Source organism: Hippocampus guttulatus, chromosome 12, assembly GCF_054856545.1.
Source record: "Hippocampus guttulatus isolate MCC_2025c chromosome 12, RoL_Hgut_1.0, whole genome shotgun sequence".
Classification (NCBI taxonomy): domain Eukaryota; kingdom Metazoa; phylum Chordata; class Actinopteri; order Syngnathiformes; family Syngnathidae; genus Hippocampus; species Hippocampus guttulatus.
The window spans coordinates 14,369,902-14,395,431 of NC_141272.1; the positions used below are offsets into that span (position 1 = coordinate 14,369,902).

Sequence of the window (25,530 nt, forward strand, 5' to 3'; positions counted from 1 at the left end):
CATCTTCTTTGTGATGTTTCACATGGAGTACCAAATTATGATGGAGACAACTATGTTAATAGCTGACTACGTAGCTGCCATCCGCTCATCTTTTGTATCAGAATCACTTTTATTGTCATTGTATAAAATACAATACTACTCTGTTTTCAGTTTAAGGCGGATGGCAAGTGGCATACGTGGATCGACTATGATCGTTTCCAGGACCTGGCCAGGGTTTACCAGGAGAGCGGCGGCAAAAAGGTTTTCTCCTCGTCGGATTACACAGCGCAGACCCCCGACTGGGCGCTGTTTGGAGCAAGTGAGCAGGGCTTTGACCCAGCCGAAACCCGCTTCCAGAGACGCAACAAAGGCAAAGATCTCTCTGGATGCTGATTGCACCACTTTGATGAGGACTTTTAATTGGGTTTTATTTTCAATACATCCCTTCCTCGTTATTGGGTTTCTCTCTCTCTCTCTTCCCCCTTTTTTTTTTAAATAAGTTTGCTTAATGAGCTGACAGAATTAAATCTGGTGAGTGTCTCACGCTGGTTGATTAAATTAAATTGATCCTCTCTGCAGCTTAATTAGAGGCCCCGTTACAGAGCAGAGTTGTCAAACCGAAGGCACACGGGCCAGATCTCACTCTCTACAGCGTGCTAAATGACTTTTCCTCACATTTTGCAAATGTTACAAGCTTTTCCCCACCCAATCCCTTCTTAACATAAATGGGGAAACAATCTGGTTTTATCCCACATACAGATTGACTTCACTTTTCTGACGTTTTGCAAATTTACCTTTTCTAGAACATCCATTATTTGGTGAAAAAAAGAAAAGGTTGACCTGACATGAGGATATTCATTTAGAGAAAATTAGTTTTTGGCCACCATCTTGTTGGATCTTGGTGTCAAGAAACTTTGTTGAAGTGAGTTGAGGAGCTTCATTTAGATCAAACTTGTGCCTCACAGTTTGGTACCATCTTGTAGCATTTTGGTGCCAAGGTGCTATGTTGAATTCAGTTGGGGAGGTTCATTTAGACAAAAGTAGTGCTTTGTTGTTTGCAACTATCTTGTGGCATCTTAGATTCAAGGATCTATGTTGAAGTCAGTTCTGGAGGTTCGTTTAGACATAAGCAGTGCTTTGCTGCTACCTGGTAGCATTTTGGTGCCTACGCACTATGTTAAAGTCAGTTGAGGAGGTTCATTTGGTCAAATTAGTTCTTTGCCACCATCTTGTGGCATTTCTAAATCTTTTTAGCTGTGTTGTGAGTTTGTCGTGGATTTTTGTCATTCACGGCAGGGCTCAGTCCCTACCCTCCGCCTACAGGAGGGGAATACTATTCGCCACTCACATACACACAAACACGCACTAAACCCATTCATGTCGTGCTTTGCCACCTTTTGTGGCATCTTTCAGCAATTTAAAACTTTTTGGAGACACTGATTTAAAATTTATTGTTGTTAAATATGTAACAATTCAATAAGAATTGTCTATACATAATATGATAGGTGACATGATTTTCACCGTTGGGGTATTTTATAAGAACTCATTAGATTAGGTTACTAATAAATTACCTTAGTTTTAAAGCTTAGAGATACTGTATAGAAACATGAAAAACTGCTACTGTATGAAAAGTAAGCACATAATTATGATTATTCTTGCTTGTTTTTCTATTTTTATGATGGCCACGTATGTGCATGTGGTTACATTCTATGTTATCTGTTTGCCGCAGAGATTTTTTGTGTGTTTGCAACATTTTGTTAATGTTTTCTTGAAACAATAAAATACAGTTAGGACTTTTCTAAATGTCATTCACAGGATGTTGAAAAATTGCATGTGACTGACTTTATTATAGCAACCTGTTATGCTACATAATCATTTTTATTGCCTGAGTTTTTTTTTAAATTCAAATAGGTCCCCCATACCTGCAGCCGTACATCCGCTTCAAAATGTTACAATTCCACATACTGTGCTCTTCTGACTAACTTTGGTCTTTGATTGACAGTAAGATGTGTGATTGACATTTGGGAGGAAGCACTCGAACTCACTTCGTCATCTTTGTGATCGCCACAAGTTCTTAGCCTCAAAGTGGTATGACAACGCACTCTTTATTCACTCTTTTTTTAAAAATTCATATTCCATTAAAAAAAAACAAGAATATTAAATTGTCAAATGTCCTAACTTTTCATGAGGCGCTTAGAAGAAATTCACAGAAATTAGCTGCTTCAAAACACTATGGGCAACCATTATGAGATTTTTTTTGTTACATCTTGCCATGATAGCCATGTCCAACCAATTTGGTGTCGATGGGTGAAACAGGTTGTCATTGGCTCTTTTTTTTCCCCCCTGACTTTCGAGGGGGTGCTTTTGAAGAAATTTGCATTTGTCAAATTTCGTATGTTTTGAGTTTGTGCGATGCTATGCTACGCTTCTAGGACTAACTTGTCAAGTAGGTTTTTGGTCATAATTATTAGGTGAGTAAGTGATTAAATGAGTTAGATGTTGATGGCAGCACGTTAGCATAGTGCTAAAGGACCGCAGTAGTGCAATGACTCACAGATGAGTGTGGGATGATTGATAACTGTCATATGGTCTGCCAGAAGATTCCCTTTACACCTTTTAGCCAACGCGATGCTAAATTGGCTCCTGGCTTAATGTAGACTAGAGCCGCATTAGCATAAAGGGAAATAGTAGATGCTGCTTCCTTATGTCTCTTACACGCATCCATTTTCGGGGTCACTGGTTTTTTTCTTTGTTTTTTTTGTTGGAGTGCAGATGAGTAGAGAAGACTTGTTAAATGGAAAATGACATCACATTCAAAGCACTTCTTCAACTTTGTCCCAGCCATGTCTATTTTATTCGTCTCTATACCTTTTCTCTGTCTTAACATTTTCTCGCTGCCTTATCTCTGTCTAATGTATCTCGCTACCTGGTCTTTCACAAGAGTCTCGCTAGCTTCTATTATTTCTCGCCGCCTTCTCTGTCTTTGTCTCGCTACCTTCTCTCTGTTTTTAGTTTTTCCTCGCTACCCTCTCCTTCTTCATTGTGTATCGCTAGCTGCTTTCCATCTTTGTTTTGCTATCATCTGTCTTTAATTTCCTTGCGACCTTGACTTCATTTCTAATGTAGCTCACTAGCTTATCTCTCTCCTTTTCTCTATAACGTCTTTCATTTTTCACTCTACCTTCTCTCATCTCTAATGCCTCTTGCTAGCTAATCCATCTTTAATTTTTCTTGCTAGCTTCGTGTCACTACCTTCTCTCTGTCTTTAATTTGTTTTGCGACCTTCTCTCCGGGCGGCCCGGTAGTCCAGTGGTTAGCATGTCGACTTCACAGTGCAGAGGTACCGGGTTCGATTCCAGCTCCGGCCTCCCTGTGTGGAGTCTGCATGTTCTCCCCGGGCCTGCGTGGGTGTTCTCCGGGTACTCCGGTTTCCTCCCACATCCCAAGAACATGCATGGCAGGCTGATTGAACACTGTAAACCTATGTCCCTAGGTGTGAGTGTGGGCGTGCATGGTCGTTTGTCTCTGTGTGCCCTGCGATTGGCAGGTTCGGAATGAAGCGGTTCGGAAGATGTATATTCATTCATTCATTTTCCGAACCGCTTAATCCTCACTCGGGTCGCGGGGGGTGCTGGAGCTTATCCCAGCCGTCTTCGGGCAGTAGGCGGGGGACACCCTGAACTGGTTGCCTGAACTTCACTCTGCACTGTGAAGTCGACGTGCTAACCACTGGACTACCGGGCCGCCGGAAGATGTATATGTAGATGTATATATATGTATATGTACCTTCTCTCCATCTCAAATGCGTCTTGCCAGCTTCTCCATCTTTAATTTTTTTTTCCCTTCTGTGTTTCTTGCGAGCTTCTTTATCTCAGTACCTTCTCTCGGTCTTCAATTTTTTTGCTACCTTCTCTCCATCTCAAATATGTCTCGTGAGTTTCCCCCGTCTTTGTCTTGCTACTTTGTCTTTATTTTTTCTCACTAACTTCTATCCATCCAAAGCGTCTGGCTCTTTGTAGCTATATATTCTCTGCCTCTAATTTTTCTCGCTACTTTCTCGCTGTCTTTAATTTTCCCCTCGACCCTTTCCATCTTAACTGAATCTCGCGCTTCTCTTCACCATGAAATTTTCTTGCTAACTTCTTTGTCTCACGACCTTTTCTGTCTTAAATTTGGTTTGCTACATTCTCCATCTCAATTAAATTTTTTCTCATTACCTTCTGTGATTCTCGCGAGCTTATTTTTCTCTCCACTTCAAATGTGTCACACTAGCTTCCCTTGTGTTTGTCTTGCTACCTTCTATTTTTTTTCCTCACTGACTTCTGTCCATCCTTCATGTGGCTCGCTGTCTTCTCACCGTCTTTGTCGCTATACCTTCTCTGTCTCAAATTGTTCACGCTACCTTCTCTCCATCTCTGTGTTTCACGAGCTTCTCTGTCTTGGTCTCGCTACATTTTCTCCATCTCACTACCGTCTGTCTTTAATTTGTGTCCTGTGTCCAATATCTCATTCTCTTTCTCTCTTTACCTGAATTGTTGTAAGTGCTGTTTTAATTCCACCTAGCACTACAATTGGTCATTTTCCTACACTTAATTTCTGCTATTTGGGACACTCAAACTTGCCTTTGCCGTTTGATTTACCACCATGCACGTATGTCTTTGAAGTCCCCAACTCCCCATTTATGAGCCTTAAAAAAGAAAAACGCACACACACACACACACACACACACACACAAAACCGCAGTTGGCGGTAAATCCATACCGGACACATGCGCGGCATATCAACCAAAAAAGTGTGTCATTGACAGACAAAAAAAACGACGGGGCGATGATGTCACCGCAAGCAGCCAACCAGTGTGCTCGTGCGCGCGAGCGCGCTCCCTCTTGCTCTCTCATCCGTCTTCCTCCCCATCATCTTCATCATCATCATCTTTTTCCCGCCGCAGGAGGAGGGAGGAGGAGGAAGAGAAGGAGCATGGGGGGAGAGCAGTCCGCAACACGTCGTCACGGAAATGTAATATTCATCTTTTTGTTTTTATGAGACACATTGGAGACATGGAGGCAACAGACGGGTGCGAATTTTAGGAAATAGGACAAGAAGAAGAAAAGACGAAAGTGGAAGGGAAAGGATCACAGCCGTACCGAAAGAACAGAGGACATTGCCGCATACACACTGGTAAGTTGGCACCGAAGGGTCATCTCATCACACCTGTTGGATGATTGACACGTGTGGCATGTGTGTGTGGTGGGAGGAGTGTTAAAGGGGGGGGGCACACTGTCTGTGTACTTACTCCCTCTGAAAAGAGGGTTGCACCATAGGATGTCGCTTCAAACTGTCTGTCTGCGCTGTCTTCACAGAGCCACGCTTGACGTTTTTGACATGATACTTTTTTTTTCCCCGTCGTGTCTGGTTTATCTCTCCACTACCTTCTCTCTTCTGTCTTTTACATTCTCTCCACTTTGACCTTTTACTGCATCTCTGCCAGTGGTGGCTGGTCAATCGACGGCGTCACCATAGACAGTGGTAAACACATTACTGGGGGGGAAAAAAAATCGCATTTTTCTAAATATATGTTGATCTATCTAGGGCAACTTGTACATAGTTAAGTCATTTCATTTGTATGTTGTCTGAGTTCGTATTATTTCCGGTTTGGGGATGGGCAAATCTTTGCTCGTTGACTCTCTGTCGGCCTGTTGTAAAAATAGTTTACCAGGTATGGGACATTGTGATTTTCTGGGCACTGGCGGAGATTCATTAAAAAGTAGTGTCGCCTATTGATTTTTCTTCCCTAATTGTTGCCACAATTCATGAATATGATCAATGTCTTCACACATGAAGGTTAATTTGACCACATTTTAAAATGTTATTTCAGAAATGTGCATCATACCGGCAGCCCTTTGCATTCATTATTCCCGAAGAGGTAGCTCTCAATTTCAAGAAGGTTGTTGGTGACCCCTGATCTTCATTTTGAGCCGATCCGGATTATTTTATTAGATTTTTTGGTGTATCTCTTTTACATCAAGACGTTGATGTGACGCTTTTCCGGTTCACGACGTTTTCGCTGGTGGCTGCAGTATGTTAACCGTTTAGGCCATGGTGTACCCAGAATCGAATGATTTATATCCATCCCTCTCAAAATCTGTCGGTCGACGTAGAATATTTAAATATAAGCAGGCAAGGCAACGTCACTTCTGGTTTGCAGCTGAAGATGATTTGGCTTGACATGGCTGTACCCATGCATTGATGAATTATTCTGGTTTAATTCTTTTCCACGCATGCAATATTAATCAGAGAACCAGTGTTTCCAGTGCTGGAAGTACAAAGTCTCCTTGCTTTTAATTCGTATTATTTTTTTAAAAAATTTAATTCCCGTATAAAAGTGTGACAGTGCGGTAGCTCCTTTTATATGCGAGATAGGACCAAGGTGGGGCGCTACATTCCAGCGCCCTGAGCTGGCTGACTTCACGTCCGACTGTCGATGCACATCGAACTTCAGCGTCCCGTGTTGGCATGTCCGCTTGACGTCTCATCTACCTTCTATTTCGCATGTGTAACTACCTCCTCTCTTTCGAAAGTCTCTCTACTGTTGCCTCCAGTGAGTCTTTTTTCCTTTCCTTGACATTTTTCTACCTTCACCCTGTCTTTAATGACACTTGACATTTTCCTCCATATCTCATGTGTCTCACAAGTTTCTCCCCTCCGTAATGTGTCATGTCTTGCTGCCCTCGAATGTGTCTCTCGACTTTGTCCGCTGTCTCAAATGTCTCTCCTCTTGGTCTCTGTTTCATTCTGTCTGTGTCTGTTTTCCGTTTTGTCTCGTGCATCTCTCTCCTTTCTCTCACCTTCTCTCTCTTTCAAATGTCTCTCTATATCTCATGTCTCTGCTCTGCTTTTTTTCCTACCTTCTCACGTCCTTGCCCCTCTGTCCGTCTCTACCTGTTTCCATTTCCCATGTGTCCCTACTTTCTCTCGTGCATCTCCTCCAACCTTCTCTTCACTTTCCCTGTCTTTTGAATGTGTTCCCTTGATATTTCACTGTTTCTCATGTCTCTTCTTCTGGTCTCCGGTTCTTTCTACTGTGTCTGTCTGTGCCCGTTTTCCATTTGCCATGTCTCACTCTATTTTCTCTAATTCGTCTTTCTACTTTCTCTGCATCTCGGTGGGATTTGCTACCTTCTCTCAAGCATGGGTATCTCTCATACCTTCACCTTTTCTTTCTTTCGACACTGTCAACAGTATATCTGTTTCTAATCTATCCCCCTCCCTTTTCTTGTCTTTCAATCAGCTCACTCTCTACCTTTCTATTTCTCATCTCTCTGCTTTCTCTCTTGTATTTCCAAACCTTCTCTGCATCTCTGTGACTCTCTACCTTCTCTCAAGCATCTGTAGTTTCTCTCTGCTTGTCATGTGCCTCTCTACCTTCTTCTAGGTCTCTTCCTGCACCACGTGCCCCTCTATCTTCTCGTCTTTTCGGATCTCCGCTTCAAAGGTCTCTTGACCTCATCTCTGTTTTTTCATGTGCCTCCCGACCTTCTTTCATCTGCTTGCATTTCCTCTATTTCACGTGTGTCTCTGTACCTTCTCTCACGGGTCTCGAGCTTCCCTCCTGCGTCTCTTTACCTGCTCTTTGTTGGAAATGTTGGCATCTCTCTGTGGAGTGTGTCTGATTTTTTCTCAGTGTTTAAGTGGGACTCGGGGAGTGCTTCTCGCATCATGTCAGCAGGGCGGTGGGGGTGCTTTGAGGATGAAAGGGAGGGAGGGTTGATGAAGAGGAGGCGGTGGCGGGAGAGGGTAGAGAGCAGCATGAGGAGGGGGCGTTCGGTACCTGCTGCTTCCACGCTCAAATATTCAAAGCCATGCGGCGGCCGGGAGGTGAGCGGCAACCATGCTTGTCACGCACACGTCGTCGTGGGTTGTGAGGCTGCGGGGCTGCCAGCCGGACTAATGATGGAGGAGGAAGGAGGGGCAGCGGTCGAGGCGAACGGCAACCTGCCAGGCTACCTGAGGGACAGCGGGGCTTCAAGCCACATTCTTGCGCAGCCTCCTGATGATTTACACGGCGGGCTTTGTGGGTAAGAACCCCACGCTGGATTGTTACGGTCCATTTGAAACAGGTCACTGGTGGCTCTGAATGATTGAAAGCCAAACCGCTTTTGCTGCAGTGTTGTAGTCGGACCGTTTGGTTTGCTGTTGAATATCATCCATCCGTTCGTTTTCTGTGGCATTTGTCCCGGTTAGAGTCGTGGGTTCGCTGAAGTCAACCAGAGCTGACTTTGGCCAGGAGTCGAGATCTCTCCTGGACTGGTCCCCGGTCAATTTCAGGGTGGGTCCTGACATTAACTTTGCCCATGCTGTATGTGTCGAGACAAAAAGTGGACTGGTTGGCAATCAATGTCAAGTCAGGTCACACATAATGAGAAAATGAACTCATCAATCAGTTAATGGCAGGCCGTATATGGACAGACAATGGACGTGACACTGGTAAATGTCGTGGCACCTTTAGATTAAAAAAAAAAAAGGTCTGATCACCAGTCACTGTCAGAATACATAAAGACAAACAATGTCACAGCGGACGCAGACAAACAACAGACTTGTTGCAGAGCCAATGTCAACAGATATATAGAACAATTGACTGGTCGCCACTCAACATCATTGTGCATAAAGACAAACGGTGGACTAGTCGCCCATTAAAGTCAAGACATATACAACAAAGTGACTGGTCGTCAGTTAATGCCAGAACATGTGATGGCAAACAATGGATTGGTCACCAGTCAACGTCAGGGCACCTATACACAAACAATGGACTCTTCCCCAACACCTGAGTGGAGCTCCATCCCGGAGCAAGTACCCGCGTTATTTTGTGCGTGTGTGTGTGCGCGTGCGCATGTCGCAGCCAGTGAATTGTTGAGGTGATTTACTATTATGGGATGTTAGCGGCACTGAGGCTTGGGGCGGGCATTAAACTATGTCATATTTAAGGGCTTTTATGTCGCACTTTGAAACACTTTCAGGCTGTTTTTGTGTACATACAAGTAAATATAAATATAGTTAACACACTCACACACACGTGTATATATATATATATATATATATATATATATATATATACATACACACACACACACACACTAAATGTATAATATATGAATATGAGAGATGAGATGAGAGATTACAATCAGTCTTTTAGAAGAGAACATTGTATCTGTATGTATGTTCTCTCATCTCATCATCTGTTGCCAAGGCGATGAATGAGACCCGTCTCATTCAGGACTTCTTGAAAAGGAAAAATTTTACTAGTACAGTATACGGACGTTTTGGTTTTTTTTAGAGGAAAAAAATTTCATTTTGCGAGTAACATTTTTTCAAGGAAAAAAAGGTGTAGTCATACAATATTAGTCATATTAATCTTGCTCCAACAGGTTTTTTTTGCAACATTTTTACATTTTGCTTCTAGAAAACAATTATCTTACTTAATCATACAATTATGATATTTTCAGATATTTTAAACATTTTTAATTGTCTTTTTTTAGTCCTAAACTAGTGCAATTTAGGAAGGATCAGAAACAACATTTTTTGAAAGACATAATCGTATAAATTGAAGAAAATCTACATGTCCCAATTTGTATTTTTTCCCAGAGCAAGTCTTTTTTTTAGATCTTACAAGAATATTTTTTAATGTGATTTTTTTTCTTTAATATAAAAAGTTGTAATTGTAAAAGAATAAAGTAATATATTGTTTAGGACAAAAAGTCATCATATGAGAACAAGTAAATGAATGAGGTCTTATGTCTTGAAAATTCACAATCTTGCAAGTATTCAGACTTTTTTCAAGAGAAAAAGGCAGAATATCAGGATTTTTTTCTAAAATGTTGTAAGATTAGAGTTATATTTTCTAAATTAAAACAGAATGTGTAATTTTATGGAATCATGTTTTTTTTACTATTTTTACAGAAATAAAGTCATACTTTTGAAAGGAAATAATTTGAATCATAATACAATATAATCTTTTTTTAACATTTGGAAATAAATGTTTTTCCATTTTAAAAAATTGCAGTTAAACAGAATTTTTTTTGAAATTATAATGGACTAAAAATACAGACGTACTGTTTTTGATATATACAGTATATATATTTTTTTTGGGGCGGGGGGTGAAGAAACAATAGTAGCTGTCCTGCAAAAAAAGGCTGAATTTTAGAGCCACTGCATCAGGAGACAACCATCCTCAAGACCTCCGCGGGTCTATGCAACACACACACACACACACACACACACACACTCAGTAGTCTAGTAGAGTGTCCCGCTGTGTGACTTTTCCATTTAGCGGATGAGTTATGCTTGTTATATTGTTGTTTACGACCCTCTTTATGGAAGTTTTAGCTGGCAAACAATCCCCAAGAGGCAGCCCCAGGAGGCTATTCATCACCTGTGTGAACATTTCACTTCACGGAGCAAATTTCACAATACTAAAAAGTCAAGTTCAAGATGACTAGGGCAACACTTGGCAACATTTTAATTTCAGAACCTGCTCCCATAGAACATCCATCCATCCATTTTATAGCGTGCTTATCCTCAAAATGGTCGTGGGCATGTTGGAGCCTATCCCAGCTGTCATCAGGCAGTAGGCGGGGTACACCCTGAACTGATTGCTGATTTATTGTGAAGAATTTCTTTGAAAATTCAACCCACAAACCCAATTTGACAGCAAAATAACATTTGGTAGACATGTCTACAATGAGCAGACCCACAAAAAAATCATGCCCAAAAAGAAACATGGTGGCCGTGTTTAGCTCATTCGCACCCAACTGATTTCATTTCAAAGAATTTAGCCCCTAAAGCCAGTTTGATTTAGCAACGTGAAATTTGGTCGACATGTCTATCATAAGTGGACAAAAATGATCAAGAGGTCATGCCTGAAAAGACAGAGGAAGTTTCGGTCTGAATTGTTTGTCATAGAAACATTGAATTTGTTTGACGGCTCAGAGAATGGATGGATGGATGTCTATCATACAGAGACCCACAAAAAAAGTCTCAAGAAGCCATGTTTGAAAACACACAAAGTCTCACATTTTGGTTTCCAGCAGCCTTTTTAGCACCCAACTGGATTTAAAAAAAAGAAAAAGACAATCATACCCTGAAGCTCGTTTGAATTAGAAACATGAAATATGGTTAACATGATGATCCTGAGTAGACCTACAAAAAAGTCTCAAGAAGCCATGACTGAACAAACACAGGAAGGCTGCCATTTTGGTTTGAAGTGGCCATTTTAAGATCATTTTCTTGATGTCCTTCAAAGACAGACTACTCGTCGAGCTTGTGTCTAATTGCTCCCGAATGTGAATCATGTATGCTACATAGGTATATGACGCCAAATGGTGATTTTTTTTTTTTTTCATTTTCGCTCATTGCGTGTGCCCAGAGCATGGCAGCTAAGTGTGGTGACTTGTCATGAAACACAAACTAGATTATGAATGTTTTGAACAGTCAGCTCCTAAAGCCAATCTGGTTCACCAGTGTGAAAATTGGTTGTCATGTCTATCATAAATAGACCCACAAAAAAGCCATGGCTGAACAACAGGAAGCACGTCATTTTGATTGGAAGCAGACATTTAAGGGTACAACAACTTTAGGCAAGGAGTTACATGCTGCTTCACCAAAAGACTTAATCTGATAGCGTTGTTGTGCGTTGCCAGGGAGAAGATGCCGTTCCATCATGTGACGGCAGGCCTGCTGTACAAAGGCAACTACCTGAGCCGCTCGCTCTCGGACACCGACAGCGACGTGTTGGCCAGTATCTCTGTGGAGGAACTCCATGGTGAGTCACATCTCATCATACAGTATTTCCATTCCATTTTTCTCTTTGATGTGAGCTGCACCATTTCGAAACAGTACCACACAAGCGCAATAAGAAACATTTTCTATTTTATCTCATTATGAACCCCAAGCACAAGCTCTCCTCAAAAGCGTATCGTTCATCTTTTCAGTCAGGAGTTTCAAGTTAGCCTGAAGATGTTTTGTGTTATTTTCTATCAAGCTTGTTATAATAATCCAAAAGTGGAGTGTCTCTTTGTGTGTGTGTGTGCGTGTCTGCGTGCATATGCGGCACAGCTTTCCCACTTTTTCGAGAAGAAACCGGCGAGCAGTGCAACTAAACACATCAAAGTCAGAGCAGAAAAATATGGGCTGCATACTAATCAACACACACACTCACACGCACACTGACTGCTGCAGCAGCGCTGCACACCAGTGCTGTATGTTACAACGCAGTATGTAGCATACACACCACAATGAACATCCATCCATCCATTTTCCGAACCGCTCAAACCTCACTAGGGTCGCGGGGGGTGCTGGAGCCTATCCCAGCCGTCTTCGGGCAGTAGGCGGGGGACACCCTGAACCGGTTACCAGCCAATTGCAGGGCACACAGAGACGAACAACCATGCGCACTCACACTCACGCCTAGGGACAATTTAGCGCATTCAATCAGCCTGCCACGCATGTTTTTGGAACGTGGGAGGAAACCGGAGTACCCGGAGAAAACCCACGCAGGCCTGGGGAGAACATGCAAACTCCACACAGGGAGGCCGGAGCTGCAATCGAACCCGGTACCTCTGCACTATGAAGTCGACATGCTAACCACTGGACTACCGGGCCGCCCACAATGAACACACGTGACATATATAAAAAAAAAAAAAACAGAACCAAATCTAAAGGCAACACCTTGACTCCCATTTCTCATGATCTACTGTAAACTCCCAAATCTACAAAAGGCCCATTACTCTCAAATATTCTTGCCCAAATCTGCCTAAATTTGTGTCAGCGAGCACCTTTCCTTTGCCGAGATAATCCGGCCACCTCACATGTGTGGCATATCAAGATATTGCTTCATGTTTCTTTTTTCCTAAGGTTTGTTCCTGCTTGTACTATGAGTTTGGTAGTATTGGTTCATGACTGTGGATGTTATGACATCTGGGCCATGTTTGCTAGCTAGGCAAGGCGGTGCACCCTCACTCATGGAAATGCACGTTTGCACGTTTATGTGTGCTCATGTCTTTTTTTTTTTAACCTCTTAGTGAGTTGTTATATTACCCTGGCCACCGTGCTGAAAAATTTCTGGCTGTACAAAAGGTATCTACCATAAAGACCCTCCATACTATCACATACTGTACAATTCTATCAATAACCTCTTAAGTATAAAACACATACAGCGTGTACACATACACTTACAACATTATGAACACACATAATCGAATGAACTTGTACATACATTTATAGCATTTAGAGCAGTGGTTCTTAACCTTGTTAGAGCAGAGGCGATTGCTCTAAGACTGCAAGGGAAGCTCAGCTTCCCCTAAAATGTCAAAAAGTAAGTGATCAAATTATATGTGTGTACGTACAATTGTGTGGACATGTCATTGACTAAATATGCGCTACAACACGCTCAACTTTTTTTCCGAATCAGCTTCTTATTACTGGTTATGACGCGACTCTCTTCTTATTCATTCCCGTAGCTTCACTGTGCTTTAAACTGTGTGGACGCTGAGCGTCGACCGCACGGACGCTGGGCGTCTCGTGAGAGTTCAGTGTAGGTTGTCCCAATGCATTGAAACGAGACCAGTCATTGGATAAATGCTGGTTTTGTCCTGCCCATTGGACGCTCAGCGTCTCTGGGAGTCTATGGACAGTGGCCGTTTATAGGCTGGCTCGGAAACTCAGCTTTCTGCATGATGATTGGATGATCTGTCTGAGGCTGAATCTCTTTTTGATTGACAGCAAAATGAGCCAATCACCGATCTTATAGTGAAGGCAACCTTCTCATTTTTTTTGAAAAGGAATGGAGAGTAGTATTCATGTATAAATAAACGGACACATTTTATGATGTAGGCCAAAATTGAGCTTCCCCTCCATGACAGACCAGTATCCGCCACTGTGTTCGAGGTACCAAACCCAACCAGTCCATGTGCCCATTCACCGAACCCTTCATTAATGAAAAATAAAAATGTGATTTTTTTTTTACTAATTCAAGACATAAAAAATGCATTTATAAAAAACAGAAAAAAACTAAACACAATTAGTATAAGCATAAAATATACCGTTTTTAATTATTTATTTTTTTAATCGTGCATAAAATAAACCAGCCAGTGATGGCCAAGCGGACGTGTCATAACTAATTGACACGTTGAGTCGGGTGTGTCTTATCCTCCATGGTAGAGGCTCTGTTGAACCCCTGAGACTTATTCACCAAACCCCTAGGGTTCGATCGAACCCAGATTAAGAACCACTGATATAGAGCATCAGTGTACGTATACAAAAAATAGACATAACATATATTGCCTAACTGAGATCTATAATTGCATTGGTTTTCTTTTGCAGGTTGTAGCCAGTAAATCGATGTGAAGGTCGTTTGAAGGCCATCAGCCTCCCTGTGCTCCCACGGCCATTTTGGTGATAAATCCAGTTTTGGGACATTGACTTTTTATTTGCTTAATAGTTAATAATGGCAAGAGCTGCTAATTGCTAACAGCACTCTACGGACATGCACGCCGTTGACTTTTATTATACAGGCTGATGTTGTTGTGGATTTTGTTTAGCACTGTGATTGCTCAGAGGCTCGAGCACCCGATGGATTATTCTGCACCACGCGCGCGCGCACGTGCACACACACACATGCGCTCACATAATGGGAATCCAATGGTGTCACATTAAGGCGCCACCTGGAAAATTGCTTGTGCAGAGAGGGCGAGAGTGAGAGGTTGTGTCAAAAGTGTTCATATGCTGGAAAGCATCAGCGCTGAATTAATAAGTCCATATTTCATTCATATTCATAAGCATGGACAATATCTGCAACGTATTCATAAGTTCATCTTCTATATATAAAACAGTGCTCCCCTGCGATATTGCTGTTCTTCCTTTGCACCGTTGCTGTATTGCAGATGTTTTTTTAATGGGTTTTTACAATGGTCGGGCAATTCCCAATTGAGTTTTTTTTTTTTCACTGTCAAGAAATGGGAGACTTTCGTGTAGTATCACTTTGGGGAAAATGAAAAGAAGACTCTTTCTTGCACAGTTCAGCAAGCTTACTAGCTTGCTGAAAATGTAATGCAAAACACCCTTGATGGACGAACAAAAATTAGCATTGATGCCACGGTGATTTTAACGTTCAATCACTTGCTTCGTCATCGCACATGATGCAGCATCACATATGACTAAAGAGAACTTAACATTGCATCGTTAAACATCAAAATGTTCAACCAAACCACACAGTTCACCATTCGTCACACGCATATTAATTACTCTGTTGGGAATCTTCTCTGCCTCTTCTTCATGCTTTTAATTTTGTGGGAGTGCACTCACCATGCACACTTATAAGTTACAACTTGCCCGTATACTGTAAAAATCTAGTAAAAAAACAAACAAACAATCAGTTAATAACATTGGTCATGCACATCAAACATTGTTAAGTTGACTTAGTGCACTTCCTTTTTGTGTGGCAGAGATCCGGGAGGCCTTCAAGGTTCTGGATCGTGATGGGAACGGTTTCATCTCAAAGCAGGAGCTGGGAATGGCCATGCGCTCGCTGGGATACATGCCCAGCGAGGTGGAGCTCGCCATCATTATGCAGCGGCTTGACATGGATGGTGAGAGAGGCTCACACACACACACACACACACACACACACACGAACGTTCACGAACACATGCACACACATTTTGCATGCCTGCTTAATAATTCATCATTAGTTGTCACTCCTGACGCAAAGCATTCGCTTGATGATGCAACAGAGAAATGGAGCTAGCAGCGATATGTCAGTTTTTATTTCTAAAGGTTGAAGAACAATTTGTTTTGTGACCTTCATGTGTCCGACTTTTATTTTGAAAGTACAAAGAACCAGCAGCCGTGATGAAACACGAGTGAGTTGTTTTGTTTTGTTTTGTTTTGTTTTTTGTTTTCAAAGGATGAAAAGCCAGCTGCCATGAGACTATGTTGTGTGGTATCTTTTATTTTGAAAAACAATTGATTGATGAAGAGCTATCCACAACTCTTCTTATGGAGTGGTGATTTTTATTTTGAAAAGGATGAACAATCAACCACTGTTTCCTAGTTTTTATTTTGAAAGGATGAAGAATCAGCCTCTACATGACATTTTAGTGAGGTATCTTTTATTTTGAAAGGATTAAGAATCAGCTGGTGTGTGACCTTGTAGTGTGGTATCTTTTAAAAGCTAACAGAAAAGCTAACAGACCATAAGTTCACATGACCCGGCCTCATGTGAACTTATGGTCTGTTAGCTTTTATTTTGAAGGGATGAAGAATTAGCTGTGATGTGGCTTGTTCTGTATGTACCGGTATGTATGCATGGTTGGATGTGTTAACTTTTATTCTCGAAGGATGAAGAACCAGCCTGCATGGTTCGTTGTTGTTGGACTTCCGGCTTTGACCGTTTTAGTCAGGCCACAAAGCCACAGCTATCACTTTGAAACAATAAAGAATCTGTCAACACATGAAGTTGTGGAGTGGTAACTTTTAATTTTGAGCAGATGAAGAATCAGCCATCGTGTGACCTTGTCGCGGGTTAGCTTTTATTTTGAAAGAAGGAAGAACTAGCCTCCATATACTGTAGTCACTTTATTTTGAATGGAGTAAGCACCATCCACAACATGACCTTGTGGTACGGTAGCTTTTATTTTGAAAGGATGAAGCACCATCTGCCACATGACCATGTATATGTAGAGATGTTAAATTGTGTTGTATTGTGAAGGTGATGGCCAGGTGGACTTTGAGGAGTTCATGACCATCCTGGGCCCAAAACTTCTCTCTTCTGAAACCAGAGAAGGTTTCCTGGGAAGCACCATCGACACCATCTTCTGGCAGGTATTGTAACTGCACCAACACCACACTTGTGTCTCGTACATCTGTTAATCATGTCTGTGTTACTCTTCTAGTGTTACACGTTTACATTACATCGATTTGTGTTACATGTCAGTGTGACGTAACTCTGTGACACCATTAGTGTGACGCTTTTTGTTGTTAGACATTTTTTGTGTCACACTCTTGTTTTCCACTTCATCACTGTCCTGTGTAAAACCTGTACAGTGTATGTCTAATTTTGTCATTTTAAAACATTTTTATGTTAATGGCATGTCCGAAACACTGACACCGCATTAATGCTCTTCTGTTACATGTTTGTGAAAGGGATCATGGTCAATACTTCACCCCGGATGCATTTATTGCGCTAATCACCGTCTCTGTCGGTTGACCGGCCATCAGAAGCACTTTGTTTTCCTGCCCTCATGTGATGACTTTTTTTAAATTAGAGCTCAGTGTGGCACACTGTGACGATCTAATTCATCCATATGCAAATGAGGTGTCACACGCAACACAGCACAATGAATTGATGCAAATTAATCACATACATTCATAGTGACATTGAGCCTATGATTTTCCATCCATCCATTATCCAAGCTGCTACTCCTCACGAGGGTCACGTGCGTGTTGGAGCCTATCCCAGCTGACTTCAGGCAGTAGGCGGGGGACACCCTGAACTGATTGCCAGACAATCGCAGGGCACACATTGACAAACAACAACCATTCACACTCACAATCATAATTCGGGACAATTTTGAGTGTTCCAATCAACCTACCATGCATGTTTTGGGGACATGGGACGAAACTGGAATACCCGGAGAAAACTCCTCGAGGCACGGGGAGAAGAACATGCAAACTCCACACAGGAAGGCCAGGGCCAGATTCAAACTCACGACCTCTGCACTGTGAAGTGGACATCCTCTGTGCCACCGCCGATGATTTATTCTATTGTATTGGGGGGGTTGTGTTTTAAATTGATGACGTCTTAGCTTCTGTCAAAAGCATACAGTACCTGCATTGTTTCAGATTTTTTTAATCTATGTTCACCAGATACTTCATTAGCAACAGATGTAACTTGTTTTCCAGGTCTGTTAAATGTGGTTGTGTTACACAAGATTTTGTTACACTTTTTATGTTGTTTGACTTTGCACTGGTAGAATTGGGCATAATGGTCGCTCCATTATGCGTGTGTGCGCGTGTGTGTGTGTGCGTGCGTGTGTGTGTGCGCGCACGTGCGTGTGTTTTTTTTTAATTGTAGAAATATCGTTCAAATGCTTTGAATCAATTGGAAAATGTAGATATGTTAAATGTCTCTTGAATAGTGAATTTTATTGTGAAAATGTGGTCATCTTCATCATGTGATAAATAGTTCTGTGTTTCTCCTGAATGAGGTGAGCATGTTGGAATGGCTTTCATTTGGTTGAGAAATGTGGAAGGAGTTAAATATGTGAAATATCTGTCTAGATTTGGGAATGATGTCATGGAAAATGTGACATAATGAAAAATGATCCACTTGGGCGAATGTGAAAAATAATTCCCAATTCAATTAAGCTAACTGCATGGTGATGCTACACTTCACTGAAAATAACCACTGAAAAAGATGAAATGTGTGTGTGGTTACGTGTCTTCAAGCACATGTTTACATGAGCAGATGAATTTATTTTGAGCTGAAGTGTGAAAGTGGTGCAACGTTCCAATCCATTTTTTCATGTGCAACTGCAGGCCTTTTTATTTATTTTTCACTAAGTATAAATGTTTTGTGTTATCTAGGCCAATGACAACGAAATGTGAGGCAGAAGATTTGTTTGTTTGTTTGCAGCACCGTTTATCGAGCGTGGCTGAATGTGCAGCGCAGTCGGTTCACGAGCGAAGAAGCCCCTGGGCTTAATAACGCTAATAATGAATCACGCTGACACTAATTTGCTATTGATGACTTTGGTCTTCACCTTTGAGCTGCTAAACGACGCCAAGAGACACAGAGGACTCTCAATCTCATGGCATCAGCCCCCCCCCTCCCCCCCACCACCTCTCTCTCTCTCACACACACACACACACACACGCACACACATGTGTTCCACTCTTAGGGCTTGTGCGAGTGCATATTAAATGTGTTAGTGTTACATTAGCGCTCGTACAGTGTACGGATGATTAGCACGTCTGTCGCACAGTTTTTAGGATAAGCATGTACAGAAAATGAATGAATGGATATGCTACACATTGGTGTTACTTTTACATATGTTTGTGTTACGTTTTTTGTTGCATGTACGTGTTACATGTCTGGTCTGTTTCACGTCTGCTCTGTGTAACATGTGTTCATATTATTAGGTCTTTGTTACAGTTCTTGGTCATATTTCGCTGTTCGATAATTTTAACACATTACATATCTTTGATTTACAGCATTTGTGTTGCATGTACTATATGTGTAACATGTCTGTGTTCTGTTTCACGTCTGGTCTGTGAAACACCTATTATTAGGTCTGAACATGTTTTACTTCCTTGGATTGTACATATCTAAGTTTCATGAACGTGTGACACATTGTGTTTTATTTTTGTGTCGCACATCTGTTACAGTTGTTTGTATTACATGTCTGTGTTACCGTTTTTGTGCTACACTTTCTATTGCACAGGTCTATGTTTCTCTGTGTTACAAATTTCTCTGTCACATGCATTTGCCGCATTACATCGTCTGTGACATTCTTTGCATTACACATGTCTGTGCGACACTTTATTGGAGCTACACATCTGTTACATATCATGTTACAATTCTTTTGTTAGATATAGGTCTGTGTTACACTTTGTGCTACATGTGTCTTTATTACTGTTGTTTTTGTGTTATGTATAGCTGTTTTGTTTCTTTGTTACATATATATGTGCTGCATGTGTTACTTTTTTGGGCCACACATCTTGCATGTCTTTATTACACCTCTTTGAGTTACACATGCCTGTGTTAGGTATCTTTCTTGTGTGTTACACTTTTTGAACTCCACGTGTGTTGCAGTCTTTGCCTCGGTTGTGTTCCACTGTTAAATGTCTTTGTTACACAACAAGCCATTGTTACACTTACTCTGAAATCACTCAAATTGTGTTACATTTTTTTTAGATTGAATTGGAGTGCCGTTTGGGGCCTTGGTAGATTTTAAAGTCGAAGAAGCAGGATGGAATTATTTGATATATTCTGGGCATTTCCTGATTGGATGCTTTTGATTGTGGTGCATAATTTGATTGAGTTATACGTCAGCCCACCCCACCCCCCTTCATTGTCATAACCGTGGACATGTTGTCACCTAAAGGTCACTGGGCGCTAGAGGAAAGTGGATGCTGGCTAGCGCAGGAAAATACATTTTTCATACTTTGCTTGTCTGCCACCTCCCCATCACCGGAGGCAACCAGCTTCAGGCAGCAGCAATCGGGCCACTGACCTCCCCCCAAGGACAGGTGACATGCAGGTTTGGCTTGGATGGTGCCAGACATGCGTCACTCTGTTTAGGTCTAGTCAGCATATATTTTCTTTGTCCTCCTGACACCTGTCATTGAGTCCATTAGGAGGACACAATTGAATCTGCACCCTAGCCTGACGTGATCTCATTGTGTTTACCTGTAAAAAATAGTGAACCCCACTCAATATCACAGATTTTGAAACAATCATTTTTCTAAGGGTTTTTTTCCACAGTATTTTCAGGAAAGTATGAATTTAGACTTGCGCGCCTTCAATGTAATACCGTGGTGTGCCACAATTTTGTGTGTGTGTGTGTGCAGTTCGATATGCAGAGGATCACGCTGGAGGAGCTGAAGCACGTCCTCTTCTACGCCTTCCGAGACCACCTGACCATGAAGGACATTGAGAACATCATCATCAACGAGGAAGAGAGCCTCAAGGAGAATGCAGGAAACTGTCACACCGAATTTGAAGGAGGTACTCGTGAATACCTTCCTGTGTGTACACTGTAAAGGTGTGTGTGTGTGTTTGTGTGTGTGTGTGTGTGTGTGTGTGTATGCTGTAAGCGTATGTGGTATGTGGGGCTGTCAGAAAGGATTTGACATTTTCTCATCAACTTTCATGTCACCTACTGATTTATTGATTTGAAGATGCCGTCAACTCTGTGGGAGGAGGTGAGAAGGAGATGAATAGAGGATGAGGAGTTGAGGATGAGCAGATGGATGGAAGAAGACGGCAATGAGAAAATAAGCCTGAGGAGATGAGTACGGTGTGGTTGGGAGGAGGATGACAAGACAATTAGAAAGGCAGACGGACGGTCAATGGATAGGTGGGTAGGTAGAGAGATAGAATAAAATGGCGAGCTAGCTATCTAGTTAGAATGTCAGGCCCCTGAGATTGCTGAGAATGTACTGCACATGTCAGGCTTTTAACAACTGTCAATGGGTCAACATTTCTGCACCTCAGACCGAAAGTGCATCATGATGTGATTTTTTTTTTTAATTGTCAGTTTTTTTTATTCCATTTTCTGTCTTCAAAAAAAGTAAGGTGGTGACCACCACCCTGGTGGGTCGATGCCCTAGCACCCTTTATTGACTATCCCCCACTGATGGCTGGATGGATAAATACAAACACTGGTGAACTGTGAAATGGTTTTAGGTTGTTGCGACTGCACCGATCCATTCAAACGCCAGTACTGTGGCTTGACTCTTCTTCTCATGTCTTTCTCCCTTAGTGCACCCGTCCAAGAAGAACCGTCAGACGTGTGTGAGGAAGAGCCTGATCTGCGCCTTCGCCATGGCGTTCATCATCAGCGTCATGCTGATCGCAGCCAATCAGATGCTGAGGAACGGCATGGAGTAGCCAGGCCCACTGTGACACACACACACACACACACACACAGACAAACACACACACTCACACACACATATTCCGATTTTTTGCTCGCGCTCCACCCCTTTACTCCGACAGCAGGGACTCTCAAGGGCTGCCGTTACCCACAATCCTCCTCTGTCCTCCTCTGATGATGCAATAACTCGGCGCCGGCGGCAGGAAGGAGCGCTTGAAATTTGTGCAGACGAACCCCATGTTCGGGAAGGACCGCTTGATTCCGGAGCCGCAGAACGTGGCCGGAAGGTCCATGTGGACAGCATCAAGATGCGTGTGGAGGGAAAGAATGCGTCCAACCTGGAAACCTCACACAAGTATGGCGAACACACGTTCTGGTTGCCGCACGGAATGCTGGGATTTCTTTTTTTTTTTTTAATATCATCTGTCAGTTTGGACTTAAGATCCTCCGAGTGGGGAATCAAACAAGGATTCCTTTAAGTCAAAGACACCGAACACCTAACGTCCTGGCTTCGTGTATTCTTCCATTGTTTGTCCTCCTGATCTTGGCCTCCTCCTCCACTGTTGTCCCCTTACCTTCTTCTTTTCCATCCCACTCCCTCTTTCTCCTCTCATCATTTTTCCTCCTGCCTCCTCCTTGTTTCTCTTCCTCTCATCCTTTTTCATCTTTGTCCCACATCCTCCTTTCTCCTCCTCCTTTCATTCCCCCTCTTCTGCCTCCTCCTCCTTTCTCCTGCCTCTTCCTCTTCACCCCCCTCCCCCTCCTCATTTCTCCTGCTCTCACCTTTTTGCCCTCCTCCCTTGTCTTCCTTTAATCCCCTCAACCTTCCTCCCCTCTTCTGCCGTTCCCCTCCTTCTCCTTCCTCCTCACCGGAGCATGAATATTCCTCCCGTTTGCCACCATCTTCTTCTGACTTCCTGTTTCACACGGCGACCAAGTGTGTTGAGGAGACTAGATGGCGCCGTCCCATCTCGTCCATCTGTGCTGTTTGTGTGTGTGTGTGTGTGTGTGTGCGCACGCATGCGCATGTGTTTGTGTGTCCACTTCCTTCTTCTGATTTGATGAATCAGTTCACTGTTATCAATTGACTGATTAATGACTGATTGATGAGTGATGCTGGAGGTCACTTTGTATAATAAGCTTTACACATGATCAAGCACATACAGCAGCAATACTGATATCACAATACAATATCCATAAATCCATTTTGTATAGCTTTCCCTCTTTGAAGTGATCAGTTGACCTTTGGAAAGAGAAGGGAGGCACACCCTGAACTGCTCGCCAGGGCACATATAGACAAACAACAATTCACACAATTCATTGTTGTATACCAGAAAAACCTGGGGGGGCGGGGGGCGATAACTTATAAATCTACTATAAAACAGGCGTTCATTGTAGAACTGATTCGGATCAGCAACAAAAAAGTCGCCACACCTTCACTGCACTTATAATAAGGAAGAAGCCACGTGGTCTCGTAGGCCCCGCCCACACGTCATGTCGCGCTGTATAAAAGTTCTTTGAGGTAACAAAATTCTGACTGCACAACTGCAGCAACACGCTTGCGTCGGGTGACGTCACTCTGAGGCGGATATGCGTGTTCTAAGCCATAAAAGAAACAAAACCGGATGACCAGCATGTTTTGTGCAAGCGCGTCCTCTAGTGGGCATCACGCAAACAGCGTGTTGGTTTACACACTAATGACATAACTATTACAAACAAAGCAGAGATTTTCATTGAACAATATGTTTATTACTGTCATTATGATGCAGTGCACTTGTGCAAGCACAATAATAAACATTTTGTTATATTAAAAAAAAAAAAAAGAAGTGAAAATCATAACCAGATTGGGTTTTTGTTTGTATTGAATTTTAATTAGATTGTGTACCCAACGATGTGCCCAGTGAGAAGGATCAAGGGGCGGGCAAACAAAATTTTGAAAATAGACAGATGGGCCAGGTCATTTGTAGATAAGATTAAATGTTAGTTAAAATGTAAAATATGTGAATAGTTTTATAAAGTCATGGAATAGTTACGCTGCATTTGTTGTTTATAATTAATTTGGAGGAATTGCCAACCAATAACAAATCGTGTCAAATCAGTTATTTCAAACTAATAATTCATTCTCATTTTTATGTTATTTTTCATCTGTATTTATAATTAACCAATTACATATTTAAAGAATAATTAAATGTCAAATGCATGTGCAATGTATTTTAGTAATAAAATAATTCATTCTCATTGTTTTCATTTTATGAAAATGTAATTAATATGAATTAACCAATTATTTATTCAAACAAATAATTAAATAGTAAATGCATGAATTCAATTGTTTATTTTAATACTAAACTGCAGCAATTCTGCTTTCATTTTATTATTCACAATGAATGAATGAAAGAACACAGCGGGCCTTATACTATGCCCACTCCTGGTCCTGCAGCAGTTTTGTTTTCAAAGCATCCGGTTTATTTTGAAACACAGAATATTTTAAAAAAGTGTACAGAAAATCACAGGAAATCACACTTGAGTGTTTTGGCGTGTGCTTGTTCCATTCAGGGGAACTTCCTATCATGAAAAATACACCTTGCGGGAATGTTTGCATGCCTCCATTCCCTGGGCTTTTCATTTGGCAGGGAAAGGAAACACCGGGGTGTCTCTCGAGTAGCATGGACCCTCGCCACAATTAATTAACCAATCACACACACACACACACACACAGACTTTGCATGTGCGACACTGAACAAACACATTTAGGTAGACTTTAAATTGTAATATTGAACAAGCCTCAGTGTGTAAATACTGAACATGTGTACAAGATGCAATAAATCTTTGTTTTTTCAATACAAACAATATGGTTCTACTTTTTTTTATGGGTCAGAAGTTGATATGCGACCGCCAAAGAGCCACAAGTTCAGTCCCTCGTGCGCACAGATAAGACCGGCCAATATGGCCTGAAAATAAAATCCCTTAATTGTTTTGCGAAAAAAATGAGAATTTCAATCAATCTTTTCCTCATTCACTTATTTAAAAAAAAACACACACACACAAAATGACAAAGACGTTCAAAACAAGTTATTTTTTTCCCTCCATATGAGAGTTGCTTTATTTCCCCTGATACCAAACAAGCTGAAAAGAAAAAAAGAGCATGACCCCCACCCGTAGCATTAACTTTTTACTTTCTTTTTCTATCCAGATGCAAAATTTATGATGCAAAACTACTAGTGGTCATTTTGTAGCTCCAAGAGGCTACTAGTGCATAAGAAATGCCCGCTACATAGTTGGGCCTAGTCGTTAGTGCAGCACAGTAGTTTACAAATAATGTTTAATGGCATACAATTGGGCCAAATGTGGCACTAGTAGTAGGGAAAAAACCCAAAACATAAGTAGTGTCCCTGTCGTTTTCCTACTAGTGTATTGAAGTGTATTGAATTATCTTAAAAGGACAAAGACATTCCTGGTACTCCACAGTGACATTAAGATGGACATCAAGACTTTCACTTACTAAATGCTCAAATTGCTTTTGGAACTATGTTGAAGTTATTTGAAGAACTTCATTGAGACGAAATGTTGCTTTTCTGCCATCTTTCACATTTTGGTGCCAAGGATCTATGTTAAAGTGGGAGAAGGAGCTTCATTTAGACAAAAGTACTTCTTTGCCGCCATCTTGTGTCATCTACAGGCCATTATTGGTGGAGGGATTTCAATTACGCGCAGATTTTCGCCTTTTGGCACTGGTCCCTGTCCCAAATCCATAGTCCGCTCTTGTCTGTATGCTTTTTAGCAACAAGCTAATACCGCTAAGTTAGGCACAAAAAGATGCTTGAGGGTGTCAAGTACTTTGTTTACTGGAAGACTGAATCGTTCACGTTAATACACTGAAACGTCTCAAAAGTAGTTGACATACAGA

At 41.8% G+C, this 25,530-nt stretch overlaps 2 protein-coding genes across 4 annotated transcripts in view; both read left to right on the plus strand.

The window, feature by feature from the left end:
- Positions 1-1,796, plus strand: part of tyw1 (tRNA-yW synthesizing protein 1 homolog (S. cerevisiae)) — a 38,341-nt gene extending 36,545 nt beyond the window's left edge. For both annotated transcript variants that reach the window (XM_086125942.1, XM_086125943.1), the window contains one exon: positions 151-1,796. In XM_086125942.1, the coding sequence (XP_085982068.1) occupies positions 151-372 (222 nt within the window). In that variant the 3' untranslated portion in view covers positions 373-1,796. The remainder of the gene's footprint in view (positions 1-150) is intronic.
- Positions 1,797-3,616: 1,820 nt separating this feature from the next.
- Positions 3,617-24,473, plus strand: caln1 (calneuron 1). 2 transcript variants are annotated; one of them, XM_086125186.1, is made up of 6 exons: positions 3,617-5,154; positions 11,670-11,791; positions 15,471-15,614; positions 16,736-16,848; positions 20,599-20,755; positions 21,513-24,473. In XM_086125186.1, the coding sequence occupies exons 2-6, from the start codon at positions 11,677-11,679 to the stop codon at positions 21,638-21,640; spliced, it is 657 nt and encodes a 218-aa protein (XP_085981312.1). In that variant the 5' UTR covers positions 3,617-5,154; positions 11,670-11,676; the 3' UTR covers positions 21,641-24,473. The 2 variants fall into 2 exon arrangements, with proteins under 2 accessions (XP_085981312.1, XP_085981313.1); XM_086125187.1 differs by lacking the exon at positions 3,617-5,154 and adding an exon at positions 6,307-8,051.
- The last annotated feature ends 1,057 nt before the right edge of the window (positions 24,474-25,530 follow it).

What these genes read in the sequence shown, in the direction of transcription:
- caln1 (XM_086125187.1), top strand. Translation starts at nt 7,693, where the DNA reads ATGTCAGCAGGGCGGTGGGGGTGCTTTGAGGATGAAAGGGAGGGAGGG. An exon ending in TTACACGGCGGGCTTTGTGG is followed by an intron (nt 8,052 to 11,669) that starts GTAAGAACCCCA and finishes GTGCGTTGCCAG; the next exon opens with GGAGAAGATGCCGTTCCATC. An exon ending in CTCTGTGGAGGAACTCCATG is followed by an intron (nt 11,792 to 15,470) that starts GTGAGTCACATC and finishes TTTGTGTGGCAG; the next exon opens with AGATCCGGGAGGCCTTCAAG.